Genomic DNA, 13,137 nt, shown 5'->3' on the forward strand with positions numbered 1-13,137 from the left:
ATCAAGGTCAAGGGAGAGTTTAAGTGCGTAACCGGAAAAACATTGACTAATCGGCTATCAGCGAGTGCTGAGGCAAAATATGACATATTCTAACATGTAAGATTGAATAAGATTGGAGAAAAATGCAGAACAGCAAAAGACGCATTGCAAAAATTAATTAAGTTTTTATGAATGTAAAAGGATTCCAGAAAATCTAATTCACCTACTGTTGTAGGTCTGCAAATGATCTTGGCCTCCGAAAAGACAAATTGTGCTCTGTGTCCCAACAATGTTTAGCAATTGAAGATTTGTTCAGTCCCTGTTTTTTAACGTGGTTTTCATGTTCTTTCAAACGAAATTTCCGGTTACGCATTTAAACTCTCCCTTGACCTTGATTCATCCATTTGTTCATTTCGCACTGAGGAAGGAGGCTATTGCCTCCGAAACATGTCTGCGTTTTTAAAAACGTTTTATCCTTTTTGTGCTATTAAACGTTGTTTTATTTTTATCTAATTTACCTTGCACAAAGCTATCGCTTTTCAAACTAATAAACTTTGTTTTTAAGGTATCCAAAACAACTTGACATAACAAAGATAAAGATATAATTCAATTAATAGTAATGAAAATATGCTGCTTAAACCTAAAAGTCTTGAATGAACTTAATTCTGATAATTTTTTCATACCTTTAACTCTGATAAATAATGTCCAACAAAAGGAAAACACTTCTGAGGAGGTACAAGGCAGTCGTCTGAAAAAACACACAAAATTCATAAATTCATTTAGTCAGTAAATAGAATTCAAAAATCTTATACAGTACAACCTCGATATCTCAAATCTCTCGGGACGAGGAAAAATTTCGAGATATCGAGTTTTCAAGTTATCAAGGTTTTTAAAAAATTACACTAGTAACTCTCACATTTACACACACGTACGCTATATGCATTTATATATTTCATATTTCTAATTGTCGAAAGTGCACAGGATAAGATTTTGAAATGAACAACAATTTCAACTTGGTTTCTTCGCCTAAAAATTTAAAAATTCTAATTTTATCTTTACCCAGTAACATCACATTCAAAAAGTTCTCAGCAGCCATTTTGTAGAAGTTAAAGAAGTTGAATGATGAAAATGAGGAACGCATTTTCTGTTTTCGCTTGAAGACTGACGGACGAAAAATCAAACCCCTTTCCTCAAAGTGGATGACATGTTCGAGAGAAATGCACAAAGATTCTAAACTCTGGGGAAAACGCTGCACCCCTTTCATGCCAACACTCCCCTATTATCTTACCCCAATCCCCTATTCACAATATTTCGAAGAAAAGGGATGAAAAACGTTAAGCAATTGTCTCTGGAACTGGTTTTACTGCAAAAATTGCCAAAGCAAAACGACAATTGAAACTTACTTCTGTGCGAAAATTTCGACATATCAAGGGTTTCGAAAAATAAATTTCGAGATAACTATGGAAAATACATAGGGGTTTTTATAGAAAATGCTGGGGAAATTTTTTTTTCGAGACATCGAGGGTTTCGAGATATCAAGGTTTGACTGTATTTTATAAAAATCAATTTAAAGAAAAAAGAAACATTTCAGTTTTGAAGATGAATTTCTCCCTGGGAAAAATTTCTACTAAAACAATATAAGACTGGGAAGAGGGGGGGGGGGGGCAATGTGTGGATCTTTTATCAAATTTAAAGCAGAAAATAAGCATAAAAAGAATGTTAAGAATAAAACATGAAATATGCCAGCATTTATACGCATGTATAATTATATAATAAAACACAGCTTGAAGCGGTTTTTAAACTATATAAAAATGTTCCAACTGGATTTGAGCAATTTGAAATATTATATTACCCAACATGCCCGGCGCATGTAAAAATTCTGATTGGGCATGAATCTTTTACCCTTACATGCCCGGCTGGCCGTGTAATTATTATAACTTTTTGATTGAGTATTGGTAATTTTAATGGTGGCTTATTATGTACCATTTATTTAAACTTCTATTTCTGTTTTACATTGAAATAATTCTTGTTTCAGGTTACATTTTTTGTCTGATTAATGCTATGATATTTTCAAATATTTTTGTTATTATACAATAAAAACACCGAGCATGTGAAATTTTTATTCGGGCATGTATTTTTTAGACAAACATGTCAGTAGAGCAAGTTAAATTATAAAGATTTTTCTAGCCTGTGTTTCTATTATAGTAAAAAAATTCCAATGATGCAACAGAACATTGGTTAAAGGACATTTTCCCCAAGTCTCAAAACATCCCAAACAACCATTAAACAACCTTTAAATGAAGAGCTTCCTTTTATTTATTATTTTTCTTGAAAAATGCTTGCAGCATTGATATACTTTTGAAATGATCAAGATTAGCAATGATCATAATATTGCATAATATGTTATATATTCTATAGATGAAATCAATGTACAAAATTAACCAATTATAGGCATAGAGGTGACATTTGAAAAAAAAAAAAAACATAGGAAATTATATTAATATTTTGAAAAAATATAGGAATTTTTACAAAAATATAGGAAATCTCTCTCTCTCTCTAAAAAAAAAAAAAAAAAAAAAAAAAAAAAAAAAAAAAAAAAAAAGAAAAAAAGTAAGTATTTTTACAAATAGATTGAAACTTCCCAAACAAGCAGGAAGTCTCAGGACTTCGGTACATTCAATTCATGGATTTTTTAATCATTGTATTAGATTCCCTTTTCAATTTCTACAAATTAAAAGGAAACTACCGAGACATAAGAATGTGAGGCATAGATTGAGAGGACTTCTAATGTCCCTCCAAAAATAAGTATTATATCAAATATAAAATGAAGAAAAAAAATATGGTTACATTCTACAAAATCATTAAAAGAGATCGAAACATGTGCACAAAAGTTTTCAAGCTCATGTTTTTCCATGCACAATAAATTATCCTCCATTAACCACACGACTCAGAAGCATCAGTGAAAGACAAGTGCAAACTTGTGAAACTGCTTAATGTGAAAGAGGTTTTAGTATTGAAACAAAATAAAAGCATTATTTTAGTCTTCAGTGCTCTATATTATCAGTAAAAAAAATGTTTTGAAATAATAAAATGTAAAGTAACTGCCAAGTATTTATTTATTTGCTGAATGGGAAAATTAAAAAAAAAAGTTGAACGCAACTCTAAGTTTTCCCAATACAATAAATTTTTTTCTATAATTTAAAAGAATTAAGAACTCTATGGCCTGCAGAAAGATCAAAATTTGAAACACAGCTGTTAATTTTTTTTTTGTGAAGCATGTGTTCAATTATACTCTATTTAAAAGATTTAAATTTAAATTTTAAGATAGATGAACAGTAATTTACTTCCTAATTACATTATCCTTTCATACTTTTATAATTCCCATGAGAAAATGTAGGTGCTAACAATATCAATTAACAAGATAAGAAAAAATGGCAGAATGCAAAAGAGTTTACATCTATCTCAAAGACAAAAAGCAATTATCTGAAGAGCATTTTTTTTTTCAATATGGCCATGCTTAAATATGGTTTTACTTAATAAAACTTAACTAGAAAGTCGCTCGTCAAGGTATGAAAATTGGTTCTACATTTGAACGAAGCAATCGCATGTTTGGTGATAGTTTGATAGTTAGTTGAAATTTTAACCCAAACACCAGTGGATCAACCCTAAACTCCAGTAGATAGCGTTAATTGTTTTTGTTTCTTCATTCCCCTGAAATTTTTCTACAGCACATTTTTTATTTTAATTTAAAAACATATGATGAATAAAAAACAAGTAAGTGCTTAACCCTTTTAAATTACGTAATTTCCATGAAAAATAGGTAAATTACTAATAATAAGAATGTATATTAATGGGTAAAATACGAAAAGTTGATAAAAAATAAATTTTAAAAAGAACAAATTCAAACAAAACATAGAATTACGATTGTAAAAACTATATGCTGGTTTGCAATCAATGAATCTTCTACAATTACTTTCCCATAGTAAAACAAACTGCAGATCTCTCATGTGATCTTGAAAAACATTGACACTTCAAAAAACTTCAACAGGTTGAAACAGTGCAGTGATGTGCCGATCGAAACTCGTTTTTGGAGCAATCTTGAGAGCATGAAAATGGTGAACTTGGAGCAGCCTGGAGTAGTAAAATTGTAAATTTGGAGAAGCCTGGAGCAGCAAAATTACAAATTTGGAGCAGCATGCAGCACCAAAAATTTTAATTTTGCATCATTTTGGAGCAACTATGTATATTTCAAATACAGAAACATGTGTGACAAGATAAAATGATAGAAAAAGAGAAAAGGGATGCAAAAACACCATAAATTTAACTATTAATTGAATCTCTCTTAATTACATTTATAATTTTATTTTTTTCACAAAAGACAAGCCCTCTCCCTGCTCTACTTTTTTCTTACACTTCTTCTGGTTTAAATTTAATTCACACATTTACTTTGCTCAATAAATCGCTGTTTTAGTGTACATTTAAGTTATAGCGCTTTGATCCTTATTTTTAAAATTTGTCTGCATTTATTTAGTTCATATATACATGTAAAAAAAATGATACACAATTATTTTTTCATAAAAGTCATAAACATATTCATAAGGGCTAAAATAAAAGCAAAAAAGAATGATTAAATTAAAAAACTTTAACTCAGCAAGTTACAAGTGAATTTTTAAAGAGCTATTAATCTTTGGTATGTGTAAGTTATTTACTTATATTTGACTTTATATACATATAGGCATATATGTTATATACTGAACTACTTGATTAACAAATCTGATGATCAAGCAAAGGAAACATTATAACCTTTCATTTTTAACTGCTTGATATTTAATCACAAAATTAAAAATGAAATTACACGAAAAAAAAAACGTTTTGAGACAGGTTAGAATAGGGAAGTTTTTGAAATTTCAATTTTATTTTTATATGATAGAGTAACATGTATGAACATCATTGGTGAAAATTTTTTTGCGATACGATAAGTAGTTTTTTAAAAAAATTAATTGATAAAGTTCAAGCGCTTGTGACGTCAAATGGCATAGGAAGTGACGTCATGCGCACTTCCGATACGGGAGAAGCCGAAGGGCATGTAGTTGGCTTCGAAGACGAAACGTAAAAGGCTTATCTTCTCGCGTTTCTGGAACATTAAATCTCTCATCCTCTCGGAAATATTCGAATATCATCATTCATGTTACTTGAGGAAGATTATTTAGATTGTGCTTTAACGAATCCGGCCTCCATAGTGTGTTCAAAAGGATTATTGAATTTCTAAAAAATAAAAATATCAACGCGCTCAAAATGTCCGTACAAAAACAAGGGATCTTCGGCGGAAGGCTTCCCATTAGTGCCCTGTGACGTAAGCTCGTGACGTTTCAGAAGAGCGCACTTTTGCGTGTGGATTTTTAAAAATTCATTAAAAATCAATCACGGTGTTTTAAAATACGGCGATAGCGAATTTTTTTGTTTTGAGGGTCAATTAACAATAGCCAATACTCAAAATATGAACATTTAATAGGTTGCAACTTCCCTATTGCCCGATTTTTGCCATCTTAAATGTCTCCAACCAAAATTAGAGATCGATTACCTGTTCTAAAATCTCAAGAAACCCAAGTTAAAAAACTGGTGAAGAATATTAATTTTTACAAATGGCATTCGCTTAAACCAATTTGATTGCAACTGGATTGACATTTTCGAGAGGGCGTGGCAAGAAGACGAACTTAGAGAACTTAAAGAAGTCCCCTTCTTTTGAAAACTAAAGATAAGAATAGTTGAAAATAATGGTCAGTACAAAATTTTTGAAGTTAAAGGAACAGGATCACATAATATATTAAAACAGTCAAGTTTTTAAAAAGCAGATGCAATCGGATTTTGAAATGTGCAAAAAAATCGGAACTAAGTCAAAAAATTCTAAAAACAAGCTCCAAAGGCAAAACACTTGATAATAATCTGCAAAAACTGCCAAATATGCTGAAGGAACTGCAATATTAAATACAAAAGTCCATTTGGCGGTCTTTTGGAGCAGTTTGGTGCAGGATCAGCGATTGGCGCAGCTGGCACATCCCTGCTGTTGGCCCGCGCCTGAAGTGGGCCCAATATGTTGAGAGGGTTGAAATACGAGGCACCTGCTTAAAGTAAGACCGGTTTTGAAATATAAAAAGAACACGTACAGATAGAGCAAAGAAATTTATTGGACAAAAATCTATCACCCTTACGCTGTTTTTTGACATTGCTCTAGGATTTTCAAAGCATTTATTATACACAGTACAGGTTTTGTTTGGTACTATGAAGCCTCTTACAGGGCTTTGGGAGGACGTTTTTGAACATCCTTCAATTTTCCCCGAACTTGCTAGTAGAAACTTTCCTTGGGGGGTCGCTGGCACAACACCAATGAGAAGCTCAGAGAACATTTTACACCATGGTTAAGTACACAGGTGCAACTTTCTACAACTTTAGTACATAAAAACTTGCACCACACTATGACAACCGCTTGAAAAATCACAGAAACAACTTCAAAAAATAGCGCAAGGGAGGTAGATTTCGTGCAATAAATTTCTTTGCTATATCTGTACCTTGTGCCTGTTCTTTTTTCATTTTGAAATGGTAATTACAGTAAACTCCCGATGCGGAATTGGGTGGCACAAGTGCCGCGGATAATAAAAATCGCGGATAACCGCAAAAAGACTAAAATGGGGGACAAATCAGGTAAAAATTGTCCTATCTCAAATTTTTAACTATATTGATGCATAACACTTTCTGCAAACAGTGAAAATATATATAGAGTACAGTACAATTGTTTTGTATTTTTGCACAACCGAACTTAACAAACAAGTGTATGTACGATGAAGAACGCACAAAAATAATAATAATAATAATAAAATTAAATTAAATCAATCAATCAAGCAAAAACAACAGAGTGTAAATTTACAATTTTTCAAAATAGAAAAAAAGAGCCACTGGTATTCGCTTTTTTACTGCGAAAATACATGTTCGTGATTGTTGATTGATTCGCGGATAATCCGCCCCACGGATAAACCGCTCGCGGATAATCGGGAGTCTGCTGTACTTAAAAACATGCCTTGGAATTGGAAGGGTCATACGAGTGAAAGATATGGAGGGGTCCCGTAAAAGTCATTTGTGACGGGCCCCAACATTTCTGTGTACACCCCTGGGTTAAAACACTAAACCATTTCAGGTTCATCAAAAATCCTCATGTTTCTTAAATACATAAGAGGAACACACACAATGTTTCATTGAAATCTGAGACTATGAATGTTAAATCCTATTTCTTGGCTGATTAGGCCGAATAGCTAAAATCAACTTAAGAAATAAACTATTGAAATCTATGTACGCAAAGGTAAAGAATAAAATAGACCAAATTAAAGTAGCTATGTTACTATACTAACAAACTTCAAACTAATTTAAGCTTTCATAAAATGCTTAAGGATTCAAAGTTCCTTCATGCTCAGGCCCAGTTTGCAGCTAGATTCATATGTTCCATTTAGCAAAAGAAAATGTACGACGTCCCAATCCTTGTTAACCCCACCTCCTTTGTCAAAAACTCAATTTAATGAACCCCCTTCCTTAAAGCATGACGTCATTTTTGGACAGCCCCTATAATGAGATCTTACAGTTTTACATTAAATCAGAAACATATAGCACATTAAATATTACCTTTGCTTCCTACTTCTCACAGGACGAGGCGGATCTTTAAAGGGATCCTTGAAAATATCACGATATATGGGTTCAAACTTTTTGAAAATGACCGTGGAGACATTAAAGCTTCTTTCCAGTCTGTCAACTTTATCTCTCATATCTTTAGGTAGATTGGCCATGTCGGCCCATTTTTTCATTTTGCTAAAAAAATGTACTAAGCTGCAAAGAGAAAAATATTTTAACTATGTAAAACATGCCAACCATAATTGAAAATGTAAACAAAAAGTTAAGTCACAAATTTAAATGGTCTACCTGAAAATTTAAGACACCTCAACACAACTTTAAATTTAGGGAGAAATTTCAGATCAGATTTAATTAATGAAATATGAATTGATCCATAACTTTTTCTGGACTTCTTTATTCTAAACACAGCTAAATTAATTCCAAAATAATAAAAAGAACTACTCATTACTCTTTTTAAAACACCACCATGTTAAAAAATAAGTGGTCGTTAATCACTCGAAAATTTAGATTCAACTCCTAGATTTACAAACACAGGTGCTGAATTCGACACCCTAAATCATCAAAGCTTGTCTTACCCAAGTTATTGTAATTGAGACATTTAACTGATATGAAGAATAAATTCGTAAAAATATTAAAATTGTCAATTATGTATTTGTAACATGTAAAATATCCTTTTCTTCTGCATATTTTATATTTTTAAAAATATGCTACAGACAATAAGAAGCATTTCTATTTACTAAAGATTTTCTTATACTCTGAGAAATTTATTTGATTCATTCAAAGTGGCACCCAGATTTTTCATTTCTACTTCATGCTTAAATATAAATTCAAATTTCTAACACCATGCAGATCTTATACGTACTAAGCTGTTTTCACAATGAAAAGGTTGAAATAGGAAAACCAATATAATAAACTTCTGACTATCCATCACCTGGAGGACTAAGAGAATAACAAAAAACTGAAAAACCACGGTTGGATAGTTTTTGACAGTTCGGTTTAATCCAGTTTTTACTAAACATGTCAAATCTCTCGTTCAACATGGTTTTTCATAGTTGTCTAAAATCTAAATTTCTGTCCAAAAGCTAAAACAATAAATATTGGCAAAAAAATTACTTTAACAATGGATCTTTAGTTTTATAAATTTTGATTTCTTACACCAGAGTTTTGACTGCTTTCAATTTTTAAGATGATGTGCTATAAATAATCCTAAACATTATGTTGATTCAACAAATTGCTTGGTTTAGAATAAAAGAGATTAAGTATGTATAGTAAAAATTGGTATCTTTAGCTAACATTTATATATTATATAAGTCCCATCATAAATCTCTGCACACGAGTCAGTTTGCACTTAGACATATTATAGTCATCCTTGCCATAGGTCAACTTGTGTTTACAGCCATTTTATTATTTACTTTAGTTTATTACTATTCTGATAATGTTAAAGTTTTTCAATGAAGTGTTGTTTCATTGGTGGATATTAAAAAAAAAAATGTCTAAAGCAATGTTATTTGCAATCATGAGAAAAAAAAGAGTGAAATATCAATCAAGATATCAAATCTTTGGAAATATAATGGTTTGGGAAAGAGTAGCCAATGATTCTACACAGTAAAATTTTCTAAGAGTTAATCTGTATCTGAAACAATTTGGCCGAGTTGGTGTGCTGTTATTAACAGACTATTATTAAGTCAATGATTTACAATGGAAATGCTAATGGTATAATTGTTAGATGCACATTTTAGGTTCACTAAAAGGCTACAAAAAAAATTTAAGAGAAGTTTTGGACTAAAGATGAAGCATTTCATATTAGGCAGACGTTCAGATTAGGTGACCAGCTGAATGCGGAACCCCCAGGGTTTAGTTCCTAAGCATGCTTGGCTCTCATTTTATTCACCCACTGAAGGAATGGACGGCCGAGTTACCATGTCCAACCCAGAAATAGAACCTGGACTTGTGGCGTGGAAGAGCGAAGTGCTAACACTGAGCCACTGGGCTTTATTTCATATTCTAGGCATTTAAAATATATTTTAACACCTGTAAACCCCAAAATTCATAGCTTTAAAAGTTGTTAAAAATAATTCTTGAAAATACTTCTAATTTTCACTATGTTTTAACTAAAAAGCTACAAAAACTAAACCCATAAGCTAAGTTTTTTTTTTGAAGCTTTCCAATCTTTCTCTCATCTTAATTTCATTTATTTAACAAAAAATTATACAAACCTCAATTTGCAGGATCTGAGCAGCCTAGTTAAAGAGACACAATTGCCTTCAACAAAACTGCCCTTGATTACAGTAGGCACAGCACACGTTCGACAAGCAACATATAAGGCACACGCCAACCAATGTAAGCTTTCACCCTAAAACAAAGAATTTTAACATTGTTTAAGTAAACTCCAAGTATACATTAAATGAATATCTTTAAGGAGTTTTTCCTTTGAATAATATTATCAATGAAACATGTTTTTACGAATTATTAAGAAAGAAAGCAGACTTTCTTTAAAGTTACAGAAAATGATTAAAAATTATAACATTTTGAAATCAAACTATTGTTTTCAGGATGTCACATAAATTTTTTATCTGATTCAGGTTCATGTCCAGGATTTTGAACTTTTATCCTTTACAACTAAGATTGTCAAAGGAAAATAAACTAAGCATGTTGAATAGTTCATTTTAGTTCAATAACTAGACTTTTTTTTTTTAGGTTTCGTGTTTTTTTTAAATAAAATCTTTATTTATTTTTTTAAGTTCAACAATTGGCAAGAGCACACAAAACTGCACACATAGTTCTTTTATGCCACCGAACAAACCACCAGGATGTGAAGTAGGAACGATTTTGGTGTAAAGGAGTTTGAGATTATCATTTTCCCTTTGAGTCCCAAGGTCCCTAGTCAAAGGCTGTAAAATTTCATGAGTGAGAGTAACATTTCCACACCTAGTATGCTGCTATGCAGGGGTGCCCATTTCCCCCTAAGAGCATGTATGCACCCTCCCCCCCCCCCCCCGTAAAAAGAAAAAAAAATGAGAAAAATACCCATCAAATTACCCTTTCCCTAAAAATTTCAATGCCAGTCTGCACTCAAGGTGGGCACCTCTGGCTAGTGGTTAAACTTGGATGTCTTGAGATCTGCCTCTATGCAATCTATCCATACGAAATAACTATATTGTAGCCATTTTTTTTAAAGTTTGAATTTGGGCAAGCAGAGTTCTAAATTAGTTTCATAAAAGTGGAACAGCACTGCGATGTACTTTTCCAAAAACTAAAATTTTATGAGCAGTAATTGTTTTCAAGCTTAAAGGTCTATTTCAAAAAAAAAAAGACAGAAATTATAAGAAATCAATAGCACTTGGGGGTGGGGTGCGATGGGGGAGGCAAATAAGCTTCCTCTCAAAGTGAAGACAAATACCACATAATTATTTCTCAGGATTGTTTACCCCCCTCCCCCCATGGGCACCCCACTGTATTCATGCTTAATAAGAAGGGAGATATGGGTCAAATTTCAATAACCCCAGCAAGCAGGCTTTTAATATATATAACCATTTTTAAAAATAGTTTTCTAAATTTTCTCATTAGGGAAATTAAGTAAACTTCTAACTTAACACAGAAAATAACAAATTCAAATATCTGAAGAGAGAGAGAGGGGATGAGAGAGCAGCTGTTGAATTGTAGTGTTAGTAATCGTCACAAAAGACAGACCGGTAGACAAAAAACCTGACGAATTTAAAAATGATCGAAAATGCTTTCTGCTAAAATATAAGTAAAATTAAAAAACAATGTAAACAAAGCATATTTTCTTGACAATTTGGGCCAGGGTCTTTTATTCATACATCGATTGCCTTCACCTGTCACCCTCTTCTTCTAGGCATGTAAACATTGCATGTGTCTAGAATTTTGTAAGCTTATCAGCTCTAACAAGTTGATACTTGCAAAGGTTTCCCACAAACTTCGTTTAATTACGCGTACAAGGTTGAAACTAGTTTAAAGTAAAAAAACCCAAGGTATATTTATCTAAGCACTAATTAATGATCATACAAATTGCGGTATTAGCTGAAAAAGTCATGCATTATTAACCTGCCAAAAATTCAAGAACAAATATTAAATTGTTTTGTAAAATCAGAGAACAAATGACATAAATAAATGATCCTAGTCTTGTCCAAAACACATATGAAGATAATTTTAATGTGTAGTTATTCAATCAAATTTTGCAACTACTCTAAAATTGAGTTCGTTCCTAAAGAATATTTCATACATCGAAGAAAAATAATAACATTGAATAAGTTTCGGTCGATCGAGCAAAAAATTAAAGATCTAATTATTTACCTCAAGAGTATATGTATTGCTGATCCTAAGGAAAGATTGCCACGCTTCGTCAGTAGCACTTCCGTCCATATTTAAGTCCGCACACAATTCTTGAAATCTTTCGCGTATTTCTTGTTCGTTTGGAGTTGTAGCGCCCATTTTATAAATATTATTGCCGAAATACTATTTTCAATCATTAACCCCTCTTGACACCCTAAAGCTTCGGCCACGGGCAGACGATTGGCGGGAAAATATTTATTTATCAGCTGACCGGGGATAGGAATGTGTACGTCCGCAGCACAAAATTTTAATGTTTTTTTTTACTGATATACGTCCAAAGAACAATCAAGTAGTCCTTTTTTGACTTATATGTTTTTTCAAATAAAATTCGGAGACAATTTGAAACTACTTTTATAGAATGAGCTCTGTTGATTGTGAATTTTTCAATAAGGACTATATACTGTTTTTCTCAAAGGCGCTTTGATACAAGATTGTAGATCAGGAAGCGCGGGAATTTAACATGCTTTCTTGTTGCCATTAAAGTCAAGTTCATCAAAATTATAAACAGGTCAATTAAATTGATAAGAGCCTTGCAACGATGAAAAAAAAACTCATAAAAAAACTAATTCTTGTAAAAATGCCATATGATTGCTACTACTAAATGTGTGTAGTTGTGAATGAAAGAAAATAAAATGAAAAATAATAACCTGATTTGGAATAAAAAGGAAGTTGTTACTTTTATATTCAAACTGCAGCCGTACTTAGGCACATGATTTGCATAAAAATGTAAACAAATAATATACAACTTGAACTTGATGCGGTAAAACAGTCGATCTATAATGCAAATCGATGAGTACAACCTCTGTGAGTACTTTTAAAAGTTTTTTGAAAGTACAAATAACGAGGCATGTGTAAAAGAAAATTTTGCAATTCAAGAGTAATGAACGAAAATTTTCAGAAACACACACAGCTTAAGATACATAAATACCTTTGTGCTGAACAGTAAAGTAACAACGTCTAAAAAAGCACAAATTTGTAGATTACTGCTGACATAAATGTTTCGGCGTTTGAGGGAACGCCTTTTTCAATCCAAAACGTAGTGAGCTTATTGAAAAAGGTGTTCCCTGAAACGCCGAGAATTTGCGAATTTGTGCTTTTTAGACGTTGTTACTTTACACACAGCTTACTCAA

At 32.0% G+C, this 13,137-nt stretch overlaps 2 protein-coding genes across 2 annotated transcripts in view; one reads left to right on the top strand and one right to left on the bottom strand.

The window, feature by feature from the left end:
* LOC129229274 (retinoblastoma-like protein 1) overlaps positions 1 to 12,180 on the bottom strand; it is a 59,416-nt gene extending 47,236 nt beyond the window's left edge. Inside the window, exons 1-4 of the mRNA XM_054863546.1 lie at positions 11,968 to 12,180; positions 9,870 to 10,006; positions 7,648 to 7,848; positions 663 to 727 (exon numbers count right to left, since the gene is read on the bottom strand). Coding sequence (XP_054719521.1) covers positions 663 to 727; positions 7,648 to 7,848; positions 9,870 to 10,006; positions 11,968 to 12,105 — 541 coding nt within the window. The 5' untranslated portion in view covers positions 12,106 to 12,180. The remainder of the gene's footprint in view (positions 1 to 662; positions 728 to 7,647; positions 7,849 to 9,869; positions 10,007 to 11,967) is intronic.
* A 529-nt stretch (positions 12,181 to 12,709) lies between these two features.
* LOC129229275 (WW domain-containing oxidoreductase-like) overlaps positions 12,710 to 13,137 on the top strand; it is a 42,691-nt gene continuing 42,263 nt past the window's right edge. Inside the window, exon 1 of the mRNA XM_054863547.1 lies at positions 12,710 to 12,810. The gene's annotated coding sequence lies outside the window, so the exon portion shown is untranslated. The remainder of the gene's footprint in view (positions 12,811 to 13,137) is intronic.

Source organism: Uloborus diversus, chromosome 9 (genome assembly GCF_026930045.1).
Source record: "Uloborus diversus isolate 005 chromosome 9, Udiv.v.3.1, whole genome shotgun sequence".
In the NCBI taxonomy this organism is placed as follows: Eukaryota; Metazoa; Arthropoda; class Arachnida; order Araneae; family Uloboridae; genus Uloborus; species Uloborus diversus.